This window comes from Suillus discolor, assembly GCF_016758755.1.
Source record: "Suillus discolor strain FC423 chromosome Unknown F5147scaffold_6, whole genome shotgun sequence".
Taxonomy (NCBI): domain Eukaryota; kingdom Fungi; phylum Basidiomycota; class Agaricomycetes; order Boletales; family Suillaceae; genus Suillus; species Suillus discolor.
Genome location: NW_024541253.1, coordinates 726203 through 748723, shown reverse-complemented (window position 1 = coordinate 748723; position 22521 = coordinate 726203). Strand labels below are relative to the sequence as shown.

The window sequence follows — 22521 nt, the reverse complement described above, 5'->3', positions numbered from 1 at the left end:
CTAAAAATGATTGGTATTGATCTGCTCAACTTTGCATATCCCTACCATGCCGGTCCGCTCACTCCCTCCCCCAACCAAAAGACGCAAGACAGTTGTTGAATCCACTTCAGCTAAGTCTCTGGAGACTCAGCTAACATCTGCCGTCACAGAAAATGGCTCTCTTAACCCACTGGCGGACCTGCTCATACTGGCATATGGCTCATCAGACGCGAGGGAAATGTCCAAAGCTGTCTATAGCGTTTATCGCGTATTTGTCTTGATAATAACTCGTGGGATGCTAGTACACGGAGGTGATGCTACTGCCAAGCTTGTCCGTAAGTGGATATGGGAGAAGTTGGATTCGTACGTCGAACTACTCGTTGGCTTACTGCAAGACGAAGAGTTTGCGCTGAGGGTATGTGTCACATCGTTGGCTGTGCTTTGTATTCTTACATCGGTACCAGAAATCTTCGCTGGAAATACTCTTTTCACTTTTGAAACATCTCTCAACTTCCCTCACTAAGTCTTCCTCGACTGCACAGCCGCAATTCCACTTTGCGCACTTCAAGCACATAGTACATGGGCTTCTACTGTGCCCTCCGTCCCCTCGGTCGAATGGAAGCAGTAAACATGATTCAAAGATGATGTCGGATGTGAGAGAGCACTTCGTGGAGTCATGGTTCAGCGTCTACGATGATATTCGATGGTGTTTTTTGCGCGAAGCAACGTAAGGCCCGATGCAAAATTTCTATGCAGTGCTTAACTCTGTCCTCAGAACTGCGCTCTCGAAATATTCATCTGTGGAGAATCCTCACCTGCTCGACAATCTGCTTTCTATTATGGAAAAGTTGTCAACATTTCCAACGGACTCGTCAGAACTTAACTCGTGGTGGGTGGAAGAGCTCGGCGTAAAACCCCCAAAACACAAAAGTGCCAAGGGAGATGCTGAAGAGGATGACGCCGCAGAGTCGGTGGATGGAAACGACGAGGATGACTGGCGCAAATTTTTTGATGAGGATTCCAATGCGAAAGATGAGAAAAAAAACAGTGTGAAGGGCCGGGCTTACACTCTGACATTCCACCAGTCTCTTTTTTCCCTTCAAGCTCATCGCGCTGTATTCACGCGAACGTGGCTAAACTTCTTGCCCCATCTCTCATCTATCTCAACGTCCTCCAATCAAGCGCTGACAACAAGAGCATTGAATATAATGCATCGCGGTGTTTTGCCACATCTCACCAGGCCCGTGCTTGTCATGGATTGGATAAGTGCATGCGTGGATCTTGGTGAGGGAACATTCCTGGTATTAACCATAATTCGTTAAGCCATTCTACTGTAGGAGAAACCGTCGGACTGCTGGCACTTAACGCTTTGTTCACCCTAATGAGAGACTATAATCTGTAAGTGCAAATCTCCATATGCCACGCTTCACGTCTCACCAACCGTTCACACTGTAGAGATTACCCTTCGTTTTTCACCCGATTATATGCATTCCTCCATCGGGATGTTCTACACTTGAAGCATCGTGCTCGGTTTTTCCGTTTAACCGAGCTATTCTTGAGTTCCTCGTAAGATCCATCTCTACAATTTCCACTTGTTGTTACTGAGACAGTCCAGCCATTTGCCTGCAACTTTATTGGCATCGTTCGTTAAGAGGTTATCCAGGCTTTCATTGAATGCTCCTCCAGCAGCTATCATCATGATCGTTCCTTTCACGTACAACATTCTCAAGCAACACCCGGCCCTGATGGTAATGATACACAATAATCCTAGCACCAACACTGGTACGCATTCAGCTCCTTGGCCACGATCTAACTAATCGCGATATTAGACCCGTTCATTGCTGACGAGCCAAATCCCAACTCTACCAACGCCCTTGATTCTTCGTTATGGGAGCTTCACTCCCATATCCATCACTATGATCCTGCAGTGTCAACCATAGTGCGCATTTTTTCAGAGGCTTTTACAAAGCCTGGTTATTCAATGGAGGATTTCCTTGATCACACGTACGGAACGGTAAAAGAATTTTTCAAAATTCTTGTGCACACGCTTACTGTAACAATATTGCAGCTCATTGAAACTGAGGTCAGACGTAAAATAAAAAGGGAACCCGCGCTAGCTATGGAGCTGAGGAAAGATATATTTCCAATGGCAGATGCAGCGAATCTGGGCGACTGTTTGGCTGTTAGCGATGCGGTTAGTGAACTGTGGGTGTTTGGATGAATAAATATACTGTGGTATAGCCAATACTCTAGCCTGGAAGTAGCGGCATCGACTTATCACAAGGCGATGATGTGTAAATAGGACCAAACATACTTGCATTGATTCCGTCTGACGTTGAGCTCAGAGGGCTAAGGTCGAGCGGCATCCACTCCCAGCAGCTGCAGATAGATGGATTCAATCAGAGTTTCAAAGGTGCGCTGCGCACGAAACTTGCGATCGACATGCTCAACGGCGCGCGTGCAGGTGGAAAAGGTACTATGTGGCAAATCAGGCAGGGCTCATTATGGGTCACTCCACCTTACTGCTCATCACCTTATTTTTCGGTATGAGGATTCTGAGAAAGAGGAGATGTGGGCGAGTTCTACATCCCGGTTTACGACGTGCTGCACTTGATAACTCGCACTGCAGGTACCTTACCCGCTGATATCTCTTGTATTGAAGCTCCCGCAAACCCTGTATGGACAGAGCCCGTTAACGTTTCACACTCGTATGTTTGAAACATTTTCGCTGTCCTTCGAGAAGGAACGGGACGCTCTAGATGTATTCGAAAGTGTCAAAGAGCTAACCGTGTGCAGTGAGCATCCAATCCCTCGACTCAAGTCGCATTGATTGTTGACATTTATTAGCCTCTGTCAACCAGCTGTATGCTTTCTTCTACGCCCCTAACCCGCCCTTTGATGCTACGGGGGGATGGTCCCTTTACTCTCCAAGAGAAGAATTCGGCCGTATGGGGGTTGGAACTCGTACAAAAGCTTGGCGTTTCACTGATATTAACAAGGATTACGTTGTGAGTATCGGGCTTGTCGAATCATCCAATGTCTGAAGATCAATTCAAAGTTCTCGCCTACCTACCCATCACGGCTGGTAGTCCCGTCTCGCATCAGCGACTCGACGTTGCGATACGCTTCCAAATACCGCAGCAAATGTCGGGTACCTGCGCTGACCTACTTGCACTGGGCAAACTTTGTTAGTATTAGGGCACCCGAGATATAGTACACTGTTTAATTTGTCCCATTCAGGGCAGCATCACAAGATCAAGCCAGCCGATGGTGGGCATCAAGCAGAACCGCTCACTTCAAGATGAGAAGCTCGTTGAAGCTGTGTTTCAGTCTCATCATTTCTCGGAATCGCGCCCATCTGGACCGGTTTACGGTGCCACTAGCACAAATTTGATAGTTGATGCACGGCCCACTGCCAATGCTGTGGCTAACACAGCCAAAGGTGCAGGCACAGAAAACATGGACAACTACAAGGACGCCAAGAAGGTGTATTTGGGCATAGACCACATACATACTATGCGCGAGGCCCTTGCCAAGGTGGTGGATGTATTACGCGAGGCAGACAACGTTGCTGCGAGTGTTACAGGCAGCCTGCCTGGAGAAGCACAACAACTTGTGGTAGTCGACCGACAGGCGCTACGTCGTTCTGGATGGCTCAAACACATATCGAATATAATGGAGGGTGCAGCTCTCATTGTCCGAAACATTCACATTAATTCGTCGCATGTCCTCGTTCATTGCTCAGATGGCTGGGATCGAACGTCTCAGTTATCTGCCTTGGCCCAGCTATGCTTGGATCCCCACTACCGTACCATTCGAGGCTTCCAGATACTCATCGAGAAAGATTGGGTGTCCTTTGGGCACAAATTTCTTGACCGGTGCGGGCACCTCTCCTCCGACAAATTCTTTACCTCGTTACCGGAAACTGGGGGGACGAGTAGTGGTGCCGATGCGGCGCAGGCCTTCTTGGTTTCTGTCCAGAATCGATTTACGTCCCAGAGTCACCTGAAAGAGACGAGCCCATGTTTTCACCAATTCCTGGAATGCGTTCGTCAGCTGCAGCGGCAGTATCCATCTCGCTTTGAGTTTAATGAACGCTTCCTTCGCCAACTGCTATATCACCTCTATTCGTGCCAATTCGGCAACTTCTTATACAATTGTGAACGAGAACGACGAACTGGTGAAGACGGCGTTACTCCCTCAGAGCGGGCAGCTTGCATTTGGGACTTTTTCAACTCGACATCGGAGCTAGAGCAAAACAAGAATGACGCATACGATCCCTCTTTGGATGATCCCTCCAGTAGAGATCCTTCAGCTGACATGGGTGTTATTTATCCGAACGCCAAGGATATTCGTTTTTGGCATGAGCTTTATGGCAGGACCGAGGAGGAGATGAATGGGAGGATAATCGTTTATCAGACGAAGGAGGGTCCGGAATTTACATCTCCAATAGATTCCCTGGAGGATGATCCTGTTAATTCAATCAGTATTCCCGCAGGAATACCGCTTCCACCGTCACCTGCCAGAACGCCAAACCTTTCGAATCCTTCTATTGTGCCATCCAACCCTGGGAATGCATCTGAAACGCTGACTTCAGGCCTTCGCGGACTATGGTCTTCGTTACCAGACATTCCTCAGAGAATGACTGCAGATAACATCGCAGCTCCGTCTCCCGCATCACTGCGGCCTTCTGGCCCTCCCCTTCGACCATCATCTCCAGGGAGCAATCCTTTACATTCGGCTCGCTCTCGGACTGCGCATCCCGCGGATACATTTTACAACACCGGAGTAAGATCAGTGTGGGGAAAATTATCCTCGAATGCTACCGCAGCATTCTCAGCGATGCAGGACGCTTATGACGGAGTTGCAAAGGACTTCAAAGCATTACCGAAGCCATCAGGAGATAACGAAAATGCTCAAGGAAAAATCTCCGAATTCCAGCCTCGTGAGCGCCTTGGAGATGAAGAACACCCTGCTTATCGTATAACCAGCCAATCACATTCAGTCGGCTCATCACACAACCCTTGGGATAATGTGAAATCCCAGAAGACTATACATGTCCTCCCCTCGGATAATCCCTGGAGTACTACTAGGTCAAGGTCACCTAGACAGGCTTCCTTGTCACAAGATCTCTTTGATGGGAAATTATTGCCGCTTGACCCAACAGTCGCACATCCGCCTCGTCGCCTAGAGTACGGAGACTCGTCAGGATTCCGAATATCTGGGCAGAGCCACGATGGCGTACCCCATCTCACGGTTGTGTCTGATGAGAGCCTTGTTTTAGAACAGGAAGATCAAGCTCCCTCGACAAATACAGATCCTCTTGGTGTAGGATTTTTGTAATAGTAATCAATTCGCTTGGCTATCATCTACTATCAGGACCCACGCTATACATGTTGTGAGGCTTAATTGAACTTTTTCCCTCCATCAGATTTAGGACTCACGTGAATTAGGTTATGCCACGTCTGAGTCTGCTATCTGTCCTGTTTTTGAGGACGTAACCTGGTATTTTTTGGTAAGGGGATGGCAGAAGGTGGCAGAAGGATGGCGTGATGCCCTGCTTATATAAGCTATATTGAACCTTTAATTGTTTTGCGCAAACGATTGGTCTCACATCTTCTCTCCCTCCTTCTCCCAGTCCTTTCCTCGTTCTTTTTTCAACGACTTTTGTTTTACCATGGCTGCTAACGGTCACGCGCGTCCTGCTCTTGCACCTGGGCATTTATTGTTCACCTCTGAGTCTGTAGGTGAAGGTCACCCCGGTTAGTTTCGTCGTGGTCAAAGCTTTGCAATGAAACTAATCCATAGCAGATAAGATTTGTGACCAGGTTTCGGATGCTATTGTGAGTACCCACCAATTGATATCCATCATTGCGGAAAACAATCTGATCAACTTCACAGCTTGATGCTTGCCTTGAGCAAGACCCTTTTTCAAAGGTCGCTTGTGAGACCGCTTCGAAGACCGGCATGATCATGGTCTTTGGAGAGATCACCACCAAAGCTCAGCTCGACTACCAAAAAATCATCCGTAACACAATCAAACAAATTGGTTACGACGATTCTTCCAAGGGTTTCGACTACAAGACTTGCAACATTCTGGTTGCCATCGAGCAGCAGTCTCCTGATATCGCTCAGGGTCTGGACCACGGCTCTCTGGAAGACCACGGTGCTGGTGACCAGGGTATCATGTTCGGTTATGCTACCGATGAAACCCCGGAATTTATGCCTTTGACCATCATGCTTGCGCACAAGCTCAACCGTGCCATGGCTGATGCTCGCCGATCAGGTCTTCTTCCCTGGTTGCGCCCTGACTCAAAGACTCAAGTCACTGTTGAGTACAAGAACGATGGTGGTGTGATGATCCCCCTGCGTGTGGACACGGTCGTTATTTCGACCCAGCACGCAGAGGAAATCTCCACCGAGGAGCTCCGCAAGGAAATTTTAAGCAAGATCGTCGCGCAGGTCATCCCCGCCAACCTTCTTGATGACCGCATTGTTTACCACGTACGTGAATTTTTACTTTCTAGTGACGCATGTAGCTCACGAGTTGGATTAGATTCAACCGTCTGGCCGCTTCGTCATTGGTGGCCCTCAGGGTGATGCCGGTCTGACTGGCCGCAAGATTATTGTAGACACCTACGGTGGTTGGGGTGCACACGGTGGAGGAGCCTTCTCAGGCAAGGACTTCTCCAAGGTTGACCGCTCTGCGGCATACACTGCTCGTTGGATCGGTATGTTCATCTGTCTTTGATCAATGTACGGTATTTGAAATGTCGTACAGCCAAGTCTCTCGTCGCTGCTGGCCTTGCTCGTCGCTGCCTTGTTCAGCTCTCATACGCTATCGGTGTTGCCGAGCCTCTGTCTATCTACGTTGACACTTACGGCACTGGCAAGAGGACAAACGAGGAGCTCGTCGACGTCATTCGCAACAACTGGGATCTCCGTCCTGGTGTCATGGGTAAGTCTCTTCTGTCTGGAGAAGGATAAATTATCGATGCTCTCTAGTGCGCGAGCTTGACCTCCAGAAACCCCATTACCTGAGGACCGCGTCTTACGGCCACTTCGGTATGTTTTTGACGTTGTCAGATGTAGTGCAAAACTTGATCTGTGTACAGGTAACCCCGCATACACCTGGGAGAAACCCAAACAGCTTAAGCTGTAATCACTCTTTTGTCTGACTGGTTCCTGTGGAATCTTGCTCTATCTAGCATAGGAAGTTCATCCTTCCCTAATTTGTCATTCATCATCGCACGCACCTTTTTGTAGACTATTGCACACCATCGCTTTCTACTCCGCAGCCGACACGCTGCTTATTATCACGACCATTACCCGCGACTTTGCGAAGACCCCAACGACGTTGCATGTTGTTGATGCCCTACCTATATCCACTATATCACCTCGTAGTACCGAAGAATACAATCGCGTTCAACCGCGTATTTTTCTGTGATTTTAGGAGTGATTGAGAACTAAAGTTATTCTGCATAGGCGGTGTATTTAGTCTAACTCAAGTAAGACGACAATAAGGGGTCAAAGGACTGAGACTAGCCTAATACAGAAATTTGAAAGCCAGTATCAGAAGAATGGTAAGCTTCCAGCGTTGATAAAGTTACAAGCTCAAGCGCTCAGCGCTCTCAGAGTTATTTGTGGCTTCTGTCGCTTGGCAAAATTCTCAAAGCGCTACAAGGTGTGTGGTAGTAAATGAATGTCACTAGGAAGAGCATCAGTGTGTCCACGTCGATGACTTGGCTTTCACTACGGGTAACGAAGATTCGCTCAAATCTTTAAGTACTAGTGCTTCGTGCTTTGAAGATTACTATAAGGTTGTTACATAATGACGCTTCTGCCGGACTCCGGCCACCGAATTGTGCCGGGGAGCACCGGTCAGAACCGGCTGACAGAAATGCTGCCCACAACATTAGCCCACGTGCGTGGTTCGTGCATATACGGACCGAGGTCAGATTATCAAGGAAAAGATTATCACGGCAAAGTGGTTTAAACACCATGCCAGTTTTTCTTCAGGTCTGATAGTAGTGACCTGCACGTTTATCACGCGAACGGGCGTCGCCCCAGCTTAATTTCACATTTTCTCTCATTTCACCCCTGCATCACGAGTGAGTTGGCTTCTTGATCATCCAAGTGCCAGATCCTCTGACAGATCTCCAATTTAGTGTGCGGCATTTTAGGCCTGCTGCTTCATGATCCATCGGTGGACGCAGCACCAGACATATGTGAAGGTCTCTCTTTGCTCCAGCATAGGGGACAGGATGCGTGTGGCATCGTGACTTGTGGTCCAAAAGGCAGATTTTTCCAATGCAAAGCCAACGGTATGGTTCGCGATGTCTTTGACGAGAAGGCCATTTCCAAACTGATTGGAGGAATGGGTGTTGGCCATGGTAAGCCCTCGGGACCAAACTGGTTTTGTCAACGATTATCTGATCTAGTGCATTGCAGTTCGTTATCCAACAGCTGGAAGTTCGAACCACGCTGAAGCTCAACCGTTCTACGTTAACTCACCCTATGGTATTGTATTTGCGCATGTAAGTTTGTTTTCGAGACTGGTTACTCAACAGTCAAGACTGAAGGTGATTAGAATGGGAACCTCATAGATGGCCCTTCACTCCTGCAATATATGGACGCCACCGCACATAGACATATAAATACTTCGTCTGATTCCGAACTCCTACTCAACCTTTTTGCCAACAATCTCCAGCAGACTGGCAAATTTCGCATAAACGAAGATGACATCTTCAATGCCATTGGAGGCCTTATGAAGCAGTGCACAGGAGCATATGCATGTGTTGCAATGCTCGCTGGCTTCGGGATCATTGCGTTCAGAGATCCGAATGGCATACGACCCCTCGGGGTGGCTTCCAGACGTAACAACTCTGGGAAAGACTACCTTTTTGCAAGCGAGAGCATTGTTGCTGATGCTCTGGGCTTTAGCGAATGGGAGGATGTGAAACCTGGTCAGTTGTTATTCCTACTGTTAGCCGCAGCCACTGACGTTAGTTTCGGATTAGGTGAAGCAGTGATCATCACTCGGTCAGGGGTTTCAAGGAAACGTGTAGCAGAGCATGCGATCTTTGCACCAGATATATTCGAATTTGTCTACTTCGCTCGCCCCGATTCAGTCCTTGACGGCATTAGTGTCTACCGCAGTCGAATGGCCATGGGCGATGCGCTTGCTGTTGAAGTTGACAAGGTTTTGAAGGAACGCGGCATCACAGTGGATGTTGTCATTCCCGTCAGTGGTTCCCCTCGTTCCACATTTTTTTCTGACGCGTTTTCAGGTTCCTGACACATCTCGTGTTGCAGCTTTGAATCTTGCTCAGAAGCTCAATTTGCCCTACCGAGAAGGCTTTATCAAGAATCGCTATGTTGGTAGGACATTCATTATGCCAGGTCAGCAAATGAGGTCAGATATATTGTTTTCCATGAATTCACAACATTGATGGCGTTTTTCTAAGACGAAAAAATGTCAGACGGAAACTGAACGCCATGGCCTTGGAGTTTTCTGGGAAGAATGTCCTCCTCGTTGACGGTAAGTTGTGGAACGACTGAACGATCTTGTTGTCTTACCTTGACACACGGCTTCAGATTCCATTGTTCGTGGCACCACCTCAAAAGAAATTATTCAGATGGCGAAGGATGTTGGCGCAAAAAAGGTCATCGTCGCGAGCTGTGCTCCACCCATAAGGTTGTTCCTTTCTACCAACCACCATCGCATTACTGACGAATACATGCTAGGTACTCTAATGTCTATGGTATTGATATGCCTTCAAGGACGGAACTTGTTGCATACGGACGCACCACCCAGGAGATAGCTGAGGCCATCGGTGCAGACCTTGTCGTGTTCCAGACTCTTCCTAATCTCGTCGCGTCTGTGCGACAATTCAACCCGTCCATTCCAACTTTCGATTGCTCCGTATTCACAGGGGAATATGTTACTGGTGGTGTCACTGAGGAGTATTTGCATCAACTGGAATTGCTACGTGCAGACAATGTCAAAAAGAAGTCGGCCGCAAACTCATGGGAAGGCAAAGGTGAGGGCAGTGTGGTCAACGGATTCCACGATCGAGAGACCATGGTGGCGTCTAGCGGTCCAATCAACCGTGCGGATGACACAGTTGGATTGCACAACACGTGGAATGTCAGCTGACATCCAGTTGCTTTCTTGTGCGTGTAGTAGAGCCTCTATCATTATCCCCTGTCCTATAATTTCGCCACTGAGAAGAGTCACTCACTAAGTATCACTAAAGTATAGAGTGTTAGAGGGATATGTATCTAGTTCATGCTAATCGAATATATATGGCAATGGAAACACTGCGCAGTGCGCATACACGATATTGGAGTGCTACAAGCTCACTGATTAGACAGATACAAGGAAAATGATTTTGCAGAACGTTCAGACGGCGGATCAGGAATCCAGACACGATGGAAGGAGACGAGATGAGACGATGATCCAGACGTAGAATGCTACCCAGAGCCCAGTACCACATAAATCATACCATACCGTTAGCATCGTCCTCCAAACTGCTTATAGCTGAAGCAATGACCTAAGTCTCAGACGATGATCAATTCCACATCTTTGAAATGTGCAATCTGTGGAGAGGACCGAATACCACGATCTTGTCGGTACGACAATAGAGAAAACTCAACACGCTGGTAACATGTGGCCGACGTGGTAAACGACGGAACTGGCCCTCAGCTTGGATTGACCTCAGAGACAGTTTAAGTAGAGAGAAAGGCAGTCTTCCAGACAGACGATCGAGGATTTTCTTCAAGTTCACAGTTGTCTTCTTGTTCCAAGCCTGTGCAAACTGCTCTGGGGCCTCACGTGTTTAGTTCGGAGGACACCGATATTCAATAGCCGCCCTTCGATTTGCAAAGGTAATGTATATGATACAAGGAACATGCCCGCCATTTCAATTAAATGGCGGAACTCCTGGTTATTAGAGCGTGATCAACAAAAGGATGGTAGCCACGCTTGGACGTGTTCGTGCCAATTATGGCACGAAACTGCGATCGCATGGAGGCCACGGTACTAGGGTGATATTCAGCTCACATACAGAGGAAGAACTGAGATCCATGACCATGAGGTGGCACGATGAACAGGATAGAGAAAGAACCTGTTTCATTCATCCTCGTCTGAAGGCTGGTCTTCGACGTCCAATGCTTTCTCTTGTGCATTCATTGCCCCTAGAATGTCGTCCGACTGCCCTTTTTGAGAAGCAAGTCTCTGCCCTATTGATACAGTGTGAGCAATTGAAAATAAAGGCAGGGTGAAATATCAAGCTGACGGATAAGAGTATGGACAGCTTCTTGAGTCTTTCGCTCTAGCTTTGCTACTTTCTTTTCCATTTCGCGCTTCAAATCCCAGTTTGGCCGTTTCGGGGCGATGTTGAATACGTCCTGGAAAACATGAATGAGCAGCTGCAAACGCAGCAGTTCGCTATAATATGAATTGGCATACAAGTTCTTGGGCACGCTGCCGTTCATCTTCAGCAAGTATCTTTTCAGCTACTCCTTCAATATCTTTCTCGACAGTATCTGTAGTCAGAACGTCATTTTTCGAGTGCTTCTTCAACGTCCTTGTTTCAGGGTCATAATTCCTGCTGAGAAGCACAGAATCTCTGTGGCTGGTTAATATTTGGCGGTATTGGAATTTTATTATCACGCACCCATTTGGTACAGTTGATATACCCTCCTTGCGGTTTCTTAGGGCGATCAAACGCGCTTTTCGAGCATCTGAGGCCTCCTGCAGCGACATAGTAGGGAAGAGTCTGATATATGCTTAGTCAGCATGACCAGCAGTTTCGACGCTTTCGAAATTCGTGCTTCTTGCAACTCGGGAAATGCTCCCTGGCTGGCGGCATGCATGTCTCAAGGTGTTACTGCGCCGTCAACCTGTCCGTTGGTCAATTTCAAGGCTCTTGAGTTCTACTGCAGTATGTCTGGCTGCTACGCCCAAGTCCCTGAGGATGGAAGAGTTTCCTTGCGAAGTCATTAGGTACGAAGATGATGCGACAGTATGCGTTCAGAGTTAAAGCTCATACGTGTTAAACTGCGCCAGAAACTTTTCTATTATCGCGCACATTGGTAGTTTCAATATTTGGTCTGCACGGCCTCTTCTGAATTTCGCTTACAGACCATGGTAAATCAACCCTGGCAGATAGGTGGGCTTCTACGCAAAGTAGTTAAGTTTCTGTGCTAACAAGATATAATATTTAATGTAGATTGTTAGAGGTTTGTCGCTTCGTGCATAAACCTCTGTTCTCTTGGTTAACATCACTCAGCTCACGGGCACTATTGAAACGAAGTCGACGGGACTCAACCAGCAGGTCCTAGACAAGCTAAAGGTGGAACGCGAGCGGGGTATCACTGGTGGGCCATCTATAGTTGTGGATCTGCTTCAGTTGAAGATGATTAACTTCGTGAAGTCAAGGCACAGACAGCAAGGTTTGTGACACAATCTGTTTTCAAAATAATTTACTGACAAAGCTTAGTATGATACACATGGCTCATGGGAAACAGCACTTGCTCAATCTCATCGACACCCCTGTAATGAAATTTCATACTTGGTCTTGACGGGGAACTTAACAACGTTTGTTTTACAGGGCCATGTTGACTTTGCTTGGGAGGTTTCACGATCCTTGGCTGCATGTCAAGGCGCTCTACTACTGGTAGACGCCTCGCAGGGTGTTCAGGCGCAGTCAATTTCTGTCTTTCACATCGCGAAGGAGCGAGGATTAAAGATTATCCCAGTCTTGACCAAGGTTAGATCTCGCTTGACTACTGAATATGATGCTAACCGACTTCGCAGATTGACTTGCCCGCATCACAGCCGGAACGAATGGCCGCTCAACTCCAGTCAACTTTTGGCATTGTCCCGAGTGAAATTCTCCATATATCCGCGAAAACTGGCCAAGGAGTAGAAGCAGTTCTAAGGGCTATCGTGGACCGCATACCACCTCCTTCTGGAAATATAAACTCCCCTCTCAAGGCCTTTATGTTTGACTCACTGTCCGTATATGTCTATTTGTACTTCCTCTTCTGTGGTTCAAGTAGTGCCTTAGATATGACCGTTACAGGGGTGTCATTTCCCTCGTCAGCATACAAGATGGCATCATTCAAAAAGGTCGGTTTATACGCTCTTTGCGCGTCACCTTCATCACTTAGTGGCATGTAGGGGACAAGATTGCGTCTTGTCATACCCGAAAGAAATATGAGATCACTGAAGTTGGCGTGATGCACCCTGAAGAGGTTCCAACGTCGAGTCTACAGCCTGGACAAGTTGGCTACATAGCGTGTAACATGAAAGAGTCTTCTGAGGGTAGGGTACTCCCATCGTTTGCTGTTAGTCATCCTCATTATTGCTCTTAGCTCATATTGGAGACACACTCCATCGCGTCGGCGCACTTGTTGATCCTATGCCTGGATTCCAGCCGTCTAAGGCTATGGTTTGTTTCTAATATCGATTCTTCACGATAGGTTCCTTATTTGACCTAGGTCTACGCCGGTGTATTCCCAGTGGATAGCAATGACTTCATTAAGCTCGAGGAATCCATCAAGAGGGCACGTTTTCATATTTGATTTTCTGTCCTACTCTTACACTTTCGTAGCTTACCCTGACGGACAGGAGCGTGACTATCCAACGCGAGTCCTCTACCGCGTTGGGGCAAGGGTGTCGCCTTGGCTTCCTTGGGACACTGCACATGGATGTTTTCCGACAGCGTCTAGAAGATGAGTATGATGCAAACATAATAATAACTGCTCCAACCGTCCCATATAAAAGTATGTGACAGCGCTAGCTTTGCATTCGAGTAACCGCTGAAGATCAGGAAGTTATATACAAGGACAAAACAGTTATGATCAGTAATCCTACGGAGTTCCCGGACACATCGGATACATCCTGCAAAGTGAAACAAGTGCAAGAACCTGTCGTAAACGCTTCTATCATTGTGCCCGAAGGTTAGCACTCCTTAAAGTTGACGAAAGTTTGCTGATGTATCAAATATCAGAATATATGGGGGAGATGATGAACCTTTGCTTTGCGCACCGTGCCGAGAACCTTGACCACCGATACCTGGATTCAGGAAGCACTTCAGAAGCGTCTGCGCGAGCCATCTTGACGTGCACATTGCCCCTCAGTGAAATTGTCACAGATTTCTTTGATCAACTGAAGAGCCGGAGCTCAGGCTATGCCAGTTTTGAGTGAGCACTTGTAATATGTACAAGGGCGACTGCTGAAACATTTGTAGCTATGAAGATGGCGGGTATAAAACCAGCGACCTCGCGAAGGTGTGTGGTGAAAGTATCTGCATTACACATGTCCTTAACATTGAGTAGATGGTCTTCCTTCTGAATGGGAAACCAGTGGACGCACTCGCTCTTATAGTCCATCGGTCGGCTCAACACGAAGTTGGCCGAAAGTGGGTCAAGAAGCTTCGTGCGTGATGATGGTTTCCCTTGCGGCGTACTTGGTGCTGAAAATTATCGCAGATAAAGTGATCCCTCGTCAGCTATTCGAAGTTCCGATACAGGCTGCGGTCGGCAAGAAAATTATCGCTCGCGAGACTTTATCAGCAATGCGTGCAGACGTCACTGCTGGGCTCTATGGAGGTACGTGCATAAACAGATTTCCGATATTCCCTTCCACTCATGAAATTCCTCGTATAGGCCACTACGAGCGCAAAATGAAACATCTGGAAAATCAAAAGGAGAGCAAGCGAAAGATGAAGCGCATTGGATCCGTTGACCTCCCCCAAGATGCTTTTTTCGATATATTGAGCACCAAGAGCAACTAAACGGCGAGTGGTATGCTCAAGTGGTGATGCAAATACACTGTCTGCAGCATGTTTGGTCTACATGACTCTGCTACAGTTCGTAATCCTCATCGTCATATGCCTCCTTGATAAGGCGATAGACCGATGATGGAGGATGATCTCCACTGTAGTGCGTTGAGTAGAGAATAAACTTGAATATAATAATTACTCACTCGTTTGTAATGAATGCGTCAATCAACTCTGGTCGGACGTAATCATAAAAGGGGTTGACCACGTCAACCTTATCGACGAGGTTGCCTTCTTCAAATCCTAGCACACTACTTGGATCTGCGAAGTCGAGCGCGCCATATTCGTGATACAAATTCCATTGCGGGGTGAGTTTAAATTGTCCAGCACAAACGACAACCGGGGTGCTATGCGCTCTGGCTGCCGTGGCAACAAGCAGAGATCCTGTTATCGCAAACATGCCACCGTTGGCTAGTATTGCATGTGCGCCAATCATGACTTTGTTGATCCTGGACATGAGCGCGTAGATGGATGAATCGGGAACAAGAACTGTTGAAATGCCAGCGGATGACAGAGATTGAGCCATATCATGTCCGCCATATCTGTTGTACGATGAGGGCCAGAGGTCATAGCAAGAAATACCAGGTACGAACGATGGTGCAGTATCCGCAACGATAACAGTATATTTCCGATAGGGCGCTGCAGCTTTGAGGAATGCTTCAACGGTCCTCGACTTTCCGATGGTCAGGATTATCTCGCTATCTGAACTCAGCAACAAATCAAACGGCCTTGAAACACAGCAGACTCACTCGGAATGTATATGATCCTTTGCATTTTTTGAGATATTGTCATGTACTGTTTCTAGCTCATCCAAGACGTCTTGGATGGCTTCCATAAGAACGGGTTTAAGCGTTCGAGCAAATGCATCAGGATCATCCGCATCGTTCTCCTTCAACATGTCGTGCGACTCATTCAGAGTCGTCTTTTGTGGAACATTCTGTTTCCGGGGTTGTCCCTGTAACACGAACTTTGCGATCGACAAGGTATCCTTCGATGTCGAGACAACCGCGGTTCCTTTCGAAGCAGTGTGGTATTCCTCCCGGATATGATGTAGCACTTTCCGCACGGTGTTCCCGACCGTGTGTTCTGACGACGATACAAAATGATGAGATGTCAAACGGTGTAGAACAGAAATAAAGGGGAACCTTTAGGTTGTGCTTCCACGAGCTTTCGTCCAACGGATCGGATGATTTCGACTAGTTGGTCGATATTAGAGAACCGTGCTTTTGAGATAACCTGTCTCAGGACAAGGACGGTCTCGAGAGCAGTTTCGCGGGAACCTACAACTTGTCTGTCATGATATATGATGTAGGGGTATGATCGGGGGTTTCAACTCACCGTCTCCGTAATCTAGCTGCAAGAGTTTCAACAACTCGCTGGTTTGCGACACTCGATGAATCAGTAGCCATGGCTTCTAGTTCCGTTCTTTGTGGTCGAACGGTGCGGGTATTTGGGACTGGGATGCACTAGTAGAAAAGGCTTGCACAATGCAGTCACACTGATATTGCAAAGTCGAGTCATACTTGCCGTAAGTAGCAATTCGTAAAGGCTGTTACTTACACGGAGTACTACATTGTTTTGTACATCGTCTATAATTCTACCGCGACTTGGAAGAAGCCACATGACCGCCCCATTGTTCTTCATTCATATGGCTATCAACCACGCGCATTGTTAATCCTTTGTGAGAGCCTCAGCAAGTCCGATTTCTCAAATGTGCCAGTCAAGCTTCTCAGCCCATTTTCCAGGGAGCAATTCCGATATCTGTTCTACATCCTTGTCGCCTCTTCCCGAGAGACACTGTATAATACTCTATGAGCACCGCGTAAATGGAGAAAATTTTCGATACGTACAATGACAAGGTCGGTATCTTTTGACAGTGTTTTGGCAAGACGGACACCTTCCCAAATAGCATGTGATGACTCAAGAGCGGGAATGATCCCCTCTAACTGGGTGCAAAGTCGGAATCCTCTGAGGGCCTGCTCGTCTGTTGCAACGGCATACTCTGCTCTGCCAGAGTCCTTGAGCCAGGAATGCTCTGGGCCAACACCAGGGTAATCAAGACCCGCGCTGACCGAGTGTGTCTCGATAATCTGGCCAGCCTGCGACTGCAGGATGTATGTTCTCACACCATGCAATACACCGGGCTTGCCTTTCGTCAGGGTTGCACTGTGCCGATCGCCATCCAAACCTTCGCCACCAGCCTCCACACCCACCAGCCTCACGTTCTTGTCGGGAATAAAGTCATAAAACGTTCCAATGGCATTGCTCCCGCCACCGACGCATGCAACGATGACGTCTGGGAGTTTCCCCTTGGCTTCTTTCAGCTGTGCTTTGATCTCTTGCCCAATCACCTTTTGGAAGTCGCGCACGATCGTTGGGAATGGGTGTGGACCGATGCAGGAGCCGACAAGATAGTGTGTTGTGGAAAGGTTTGTCACCCAGTCGCGCATGGCTTCATTGACGGCATCCTTCAAAGTACGAGAACCTGACTCGACGGGTATAACCTAGATGGAGGTCAATATATGTAGAACAGTACTGGACAAAACAACAAACTTTGGCACCAAGCATGTTCATTCGGAAGACATTCAAGGCTTGGCGACGAACATCTTCTGCACCCATGTAGATGACACACTCCATGTTGAATCGTGCACACACGGTAGCAGTTGCGACACCATGTTGACCAGCACCGGTCTCGGCGATGATGCGCGTCTTGCCTATACGACGAGCAAGTAATATCTGACAAGATGTCACTACACAAGTAAGGTAGGGATATGCAATCCTACCTGTCCAATGGCGTTGTTGATTTTGTGCGAACCCGTATGATTCCTATAGTCTGTTAGTACATCATAGGTACTTTTCGGCAGGTGACTCACAGGTCCTCACGCTTCAACCAAATCTGGGCGCCGCCAGCATGCTTCGTCAAGCTTTCTGCAAAGTAAAACTTTGACGGGCGATTCATGTATCCATAATAGCTCTGAAACTCCTCCCAAAACTTAGGGTCATTTATAGCTGAGTTGTGAGCTTCCTCGAGTTCCACTAAGCAATCGAAGAGCGCCTCTGGGACGTACTGTCCACCGAACTGACCAAAACGCGGGGGAAGTAGGGCAACTGTGGGTGGCTCCAGAGCACCATTGGAAGGCGTCGAAGTTTTTGAAATCGGCAGCGACCGTGTGCGAGTAGGTTTATCCTTTAGGCTAATCTCCAGGCAGTAGTTTTCAACGGTTTGAGGTATCGAGTCGAGAGGTGCCTCCTTGATGATGGTCACGAGACGGCTGCCAACAACAACACCATCCGCCCCAGCATCGGCGACAACGTCAAAATGAGCGCGCGTTGCAACACCGAAACCGACCGCCAGTGGGACAGCCGTATATTCTCGGATACGGGCGATGATGTCCGGAAGAGCGGCATTCATCTTGCCTAGGACAGAAGAGCCAGTTGTTCCCATCTTCATGATGGTCAGATACACACAAGTTATCGTTAAACGGGTTTGCATACCTTTGACACTACATAGATGAAAGAGTCCGCAATGGACGAGAGAAATTGGATGCGATGCATAGATGTTGATGGTGCGATGAGAGGAACATATGACAAGCTGAGAAACGAAACAGGTCAGTATAAACTGATGGGATCTCGGTTAACTTACTCTGCTTTTGCGCATTTGTCACGGAAGTTGATGGCCTCTTCAGGTGGAAGATCGACCATAATAAATCCGTTTGCACCAGCTTCACGAGCGTCTTGGATTGCTTTGTCCTCTCCATACGCAAGCATTGGATTATAATAGCCTGGTGGAGACGACAGTCAGTCAAAAAGGTATGTACAGAGATTGGTACAGCATACCCATAAGAAGGACCGGCGCCTTCAGTCCTTGGCTTCTCGCTTCTCGCAACATTCCAAGTACAGTGACATATTCGATATCATTTTTAAGCGCAACCTATCTCACGTCGGTATTTAAGCAATCACATCGAAAGTCAAACATACAGTGTTGGTCTCTTGAATAGCTGGGCCGTCTGCGATGGGGTCGGAGAAGGGCACACCGAGTTCGATTATGTCTGCACCTCCAGCTTGCATGGCCAGCAAGATAGGTACAGTGTCTTGTGTTCTTGGGTATCCAGCAGTGACGAAGGTCACCAATGCTGGAATCCCCTACTCAAGTCTTCAATTGAAGGACAAATTTGAGAGAAAGTCAGCTCACCTCTGCTTTTTTAGCTTCGAATACGGCTTTGAGAGCGTCCATGGTCTGTGGTAAAGGAAGCTGAAACGAGTCACTGCTACCCTTTTATCATGATCTATGCTGCCGTGATCGAGATCATAAAGTAACCGATCACGTGACTGGGTAGATTTATTTGTCCTCTTTCTTGCCACATTGAGGTATCTTCCGATCATACCTGAGGCTGTCCCCGAGTCCGTGTGTACATCGTAAAACTCTGTAACAACTCGGAAACAAACGCGTTCCGCCTTACCCCCAAGCAGACATCTCAGCCCCATGGTGGGTCGGGCAACACTATCTCTGGGCAATGTGGTCTTATAGACTGGTATTGTATGTAACGGCAGAATTCGACTTGCGAGTCAGTGGTCACGGAGAGTACAACGACCGCGGTCTCTTCTGGTTTCTTCCTTACTCTGATCTCCGCCCTACTTGCGGTGTTCTAATATTAGGGGATGTTCATGAAACGCCAACAAACCTTGAAACACCTGAGTGTCCCGTACCGTACGCGTATAATATACAACCCGTGTCCTTCGCACTTTCAAATGTAAAATGTAACCCTAGATTAGGTCATGAACTTTATTCCTGACGTCAGACGGTCTAGCACACTTACCAACTCCCAGCCGCACCACGATGCACTTTGACCTTAATTTCCCGGTCACTGCATCTGGATCCACTTCTCAACAAAAGAAGAATAAAAACAAACAACCCCAGCAATCCTCCCAGACAGCTTTCACTCCTGCTCAGATAAAGGGAATCGAAGCTCGTCTGGACCTTCTTGAACATTGTCTGTTTATTTCGCCCTGTGTAAAGCAAAGACTAATCGCATCACAGTAGGATACACTGTGATTGCGTTTAATCAATCTGTGAACAAGAAAATAGACCCGAAAACTCATGTCAACATTCTGGATGGACTCCTTCAACAGCTGAGGGCGAGGCCAGGGACGGTATTCTTGAAGCGACTTACAATCGTTCTCGATAATGACAGTGAGAAAGGCTTTGGTTTGGTAAGTACCTACCTCCTGTGGTCATGAGTAGCGTAATCTTTTTGAATGCAAGACGAACGCAAACGCCTCCCTTGTCGAGCCCTACGATGTAATTGCTCTCCTGCCAACGACCCCCGCGACATTTTCACTTGCTTGCCTCACACACAGTCTTCCTTCGCCACTCACTGCACACATCGTCGCTCTTCCTTTAACGCTCCCCCGACTGCCCTTTCAGTTGAAGCACACGTTAATCAGAACTGCGTTAAAGAACGGCGCAGTGTTCGAAATCAACTACGCAGGAGCCATCGGTGGTGATAGTGACGCCAGTTTATCAACTTTTGGTGTAAGTGATACTGGTGCAAGTGGCAAACGGAATTGGTGGGCCGCTGCACGAGAAGTCGTACGGGTGACAAAGGGCAAAGGCATTATTGTGAGTGGTGGAGTTGCCTCTGAGGCAGACTACAGAGGACCCAAGGATATCGTAAATCTGTGAGTCTATCGATATCAGTTGTTAGACTTTTTCATGTTTTGACCCACCTTCCTTCTAGGCTCACGTTGCTGGACCTGGCACAAAATTTGGCTCATGATGCATCAGTTGCTGCGCCCAAATCGCTCATCTTGCGGGCACGTAAGCCACTCCGTTAAAAAAACATTCTTCAGCAGTCTGATCCCCTCTTCCTCGCGGAAACCCGATAGAGGCACGCAAAACCTATCGAGCAGTCCTATCAGAACCCAGGTTGGTGATTCCAGAAACTATTCAGGCTGTGGCTCCCACCCAGCAGACCGGAGATAGCGAGAAGCGCGACAACGTAAATATCTCAGAAAAATCGAGTCGATCTTCTCCGAACCCTGCCCTAACGCTACCTCAACCAGCGGGAAGCAAGAAGCGGACTTGTGACGAAGTTAGTCTCGAATCTACGGTAAACGGACACGTGAACAAAAAAATCAGAGAAGCTGGTAATGCCGAGGGCGAGTCCCGAAGAAAAAAGAAGAAAAGGGGGAAATAGAGAGAGCTGGTGCAGTCTAGCAGTTGTCACATGATTTGTATTATCCTATAGAACATGCCTTAGCCCTTCATCATAGACATCTGAGCGGTCTGCAACTGCTCATTGGTTCTTTCTTTCAGGCTTCCTCCACACCATCATCGATCCCACGATCCAGAGGGCAAGCCAATGAGGTAGCCACTGGAAGAATCCGAAAAGACGGGACTTACCCCCCAGTGCCATGTAACTTGGAGGGCTGGGACTCAGTACTTTTGCAACTACGCGGCGTGCAAATTCATCGGCATCCATGCTCCCCTTGGCTTGACTGCCATCCAGGCGTTCGTACACCCGATCGAAGTAGTAAGGCTTGTAGATAGATGTGGGGGATAATTCCAAGGTGGCTGCCTGGTTAGCAGTGATATTTGTCCTGACTTGACCTGGTGCTACCAACATGACTTTAACACCGAAGGGCTTGCATTCCATGGCCAGAACATCACTGAGCGCGCGAACTGCCGCCTTGGCTGCAGAGTATAATCCATTCCACGGGGTAGCGCTATTCAGAGTCAGACAAGGTCAGCTGAAAGATTGCACCATTGCACCGTGCTCACATGTTTCCTACAAGTGATCCAATGTTGACGATAAGCCCTTGCTTGCGTTCCACCATGGAAGGTGCAACTGCCTGTGCAACCCGCAAGATAGAGTACGTGTTGGTCTCAAAGGTTTTTCTAGCCTGATCCAAGAACACATCAAGCAACGGTCCTACGAGAAATTGAATATGACAATCGGTTCATGGCTCGAGTCAACTTGACAAACCGATTGAAATAGCACCAGCATTGTTCACGACGATATCGATCTTCCCCTGCTCTTCCAGGATAGATTGTACGACGAGTTTGACATCGTCATCGCTGGTTACATCCATGACGCGTTTTTCTACCGGATACTTGAAGCCGTTCATCGTCTCCAGCCTGCGGGATGTGGCATACACGGTACATCCCTGTTCAGAAAAGCGCTCGCATCTGTTATTATGAGTTAGAGTGCCCGAACTCTTTGGAAACGAAGGACATACAGATAAAAACCGATACCGCCTTTTGAACAGCCAGTTACTAAAACGACTTTTCCAGACATGATTCCTAGACGAAGTAGTCTCACTAGCCAGACCTAATTAAAAAAAATGTAAGCCGCTTCTTCATATCTGATGGCTCCAGTCACTCCACCCGACCTGTATATATAAGTCGATGAATCAGAACTCCGTGATCCTTACACAGACATCTGATACCGAGGGCGAGTCGAAAGGGGATGTAACCAAATGATCGACACGTCAATGGTTCTCAGGTGTTATCTTACAGAACGTGTCCTCATAATCACGGTCTGACCCATCATGTCACCTTTCCATGGTAGTACGCGGTGACTACACAGATAGCCCAGTCTTCCTCCACACCATCCGCGATCCAAAAATCCAGGGGACAAGCTAACGAGGGAACCAGCAGAGGAATTTGAAAAGACCTGACTTGACTCCA

At 47.8% G+C, this 22521-nt stretch overlaps 10 protein-coding genes across 10 annotated transcripts; 6 read left to right on the top strand and 4 right to left on the bottom strand.

Moving 5' to 3' along the window:
- Positions 1–12: 12 nt before the first annotated feature.
- F5147DRAFT_673664 (CBF/Mak21 family-domain-containing protein) lies at positions 13–2309 on the top strand. Its single transcript, XM_041435754.1, has 8 exons — positions 13–394; positions 444–706; positions 755–1263; positions 1317–1377; positions 1435–1545; positions 1595–1761; positions 1809–1993; positions 2048–2309. The coding sequence occupies exons 1-8, from the start codon at positions 47–49 to the stop codon at positions 2198–2200; spliced, it is 1797 nt and encodes a 598-aa protein (XP_041297708.1). The 5' UTR covers positions 13–46; the 3' UTR covers positions 2201–2309.
- Positions 2301–5537, top strand: F5147DRAFT_673662 (phosphatases II). The gene is made up of 7 exons (XM_041435753.1): positions 2301–2392; positions 2444–2554; positions 2609–2774; positions 2827–2987; positions 3038–3166; positions 3220–5366; positions 5424–5537. Exons 1-6 carry the CDS (start codon positions 2369–2371, stop codon positions 5320–5322), a joined length of 2694 nt encoding a protein of 897 aa, XP_041297707.1. The 5' UTR covers positions 2301–2368; the 3' UTR covers positions 5323–5366; positions 5424–5537.
- On the top strand, positions 5538–7549 carry F5147DRAFT_605361 (S-adenosylmethionine synthetase). The gene is made up of 7 exons (XM_041432322.1): positions 5538–5741; positions 5791–5822; positions 5881–6483; positions 6536–6710; positions 6761–6937; positions 6985–7044; positions 7095–7549. Exons 1-7 carry the CDS (start codon positions 5657–5659, stop codon positions 7139–7141), a joined length of 1179 nt encoding a protein of 392 aa, XP_041297706.1. The 5' UTR covers positions 5538–5656; the 3' UTR covers positions 7142–7549.
- A 368-nt stretch (positions 7550–7917) lies between these two features.
- On the top strand, positions 7918–10300 carry F5147DRAFT_673658 (phosphoribosyltransferase-like protein). Its single transcript, XM_041435752.1, has 9 exons — positions 7918–8090; positions 8148–8372; positions 8431–8516; positions 8570–8945; positions 9000–9223; positions 9270–9394; positions 9447–9520; positions 9577–9676; positions 9727–10300. Coding segments are annotated over exons 1-9 (1623 nt in total). The 5' UTR covers positions 7918–8089; the 3' UTR covers positions 10139–10300.
- A 539-nt stretch (positions 10301–10839) lies between these two features.
- F5147DRAFT_751115 (mRNA splicing factor) lies at positions 10840–11762 on the bottom strand. The gene is made up of 4 exons (XM_041440181.1): positions 11661–11762; positions 11453–11612; positions 11280–11391; positions 10840–11223 (listed from the first exon to the last, which is right to left on the bottom strand). Exons 1-4 carry the CDS (start codon positions 11747–11749, stop codon positions 11114–11116), a joined length of 471 nt encoding a protein of 156 aa, XP_041297704.1. The 5' UTR covers positions 11750–11762; the 3' UTR covers positions 10840–11113.
- A 556-nt stretch (positions 11763–12318) lies between these two features.
- Positions 12319–14880, top strand: F5147DRAFT_350258 (GTP-binding protein lepa C-terminus-domain-containing protein). The gene is made up of 15 exons (XM_041429340.1): positions 12319–12438; positions 12486–12540; positions 12597–12755; positions 12803–13002; positions 13056–13117; positions 13169–13312; positions 13363–13439; positions 13489–13554; positions 13602–13773; positions 13825–13950; positions 14001–14193; positions 14241–14280; positions 14329–14428; positions 14482–14601; positions 14659–14880. Exons 2-15 carry the CDS (start codon positions 12487–12489, stop codon positions 14784–14786), a joined length of 1641 nt encoding a protein of 546 aa, XP_041297703.1. The 5' UTR covers positions 12319–12438; position 12486; the 3' UTR covers positions 14787–14880.
- On the bottom strand, positions 14857–16240 carry F5147DRAFT_568239 (uncharacterized protein; the record flags this gene model as incomplete). Its single annotated transcript, XM_041430893.1, has 6 exons — positions 14857–14929; positions 14978–15373; positions 15425–15529; positions 15581–15917; positions 15977–16122; positions 16170–16240. 6 exons carry the CDS (start codon positions 16238–16240, stop codon positions 14857–14859), a joined length of 1128 nt encoding a protein of 375 aa, XP_041297702.1.
- Positions 16241–16334: 94 nt separating this feature from the next.
- F5147DRAFT_673642 (tryptophan synthase beta subunit-like PLP-dependent enzyme) lies at positions 16335–19099 on the bottom strand. Its single transcript, XM_041435751.1, has 10 exons — positions 19024–19099; positions 18810–18974; positions 18669–18762; positions 18475–18613; positions 18327–18423; positions 17705–18276; positions 17615–17657; positions 17385–17567; positions 16682–17335; positions 16335–16628 (listed from the first exon to the last, which is right to left on the bottom strand). Exons 1-10 carry the CDS (start codon positions 19063–19065, stop codon positions 16539–16541), a joined length of 2079 nt encoding a protein of 692 aa, XP_041297701.1. The 5' UTR covers positions 19066–19099; the 3' UTR covers positions 16335–16538.
- Positions 19100–19612: 513 nt separating this feature from the next.
- F5147DRAFT_350196 (RNase P subunit p30-domain-containing protein) lies at positions 19613–20971 on the top strand. The gene is made up of 6 exons (XM_041429339.1): positions 19613–19822; positions 19870–20042; positions 20095–20510; positions 20570–20649; positions 20718–20757; positions 20811–20971. Exons 1-6 carry the CDS (start codon positions 19669–19671, stop codon positions 20812–20814), a joined length of 867 nt encoding a protein of 288 aa, XP_041297700.1. The 5' UTR covers positions 19613–19668; the 3' UTR covers positions 20815–20971.
- Positions 20972–21127: 156 nt separating this feature from the next.
- Positions 21128–22129, bottom strand: F5147DRAFT_568200 (uncharacterized protein; the record flags this gene model as incomplete). The annotated part of the gene is made up of 4 exons (XM_041430889.1): positions 21128–21557; positions 21613–21763; positions 21818–22020; positions 22071–22129. 4 exons carry the CDS (start codon positions 22127–22129, stop codon positions 21128–21130), a joined length of 843 nt encoding a protein of 280 aa, XP_041297699.1.
- Positions 22130–22521: the final 392 nt, after the last annotated feature.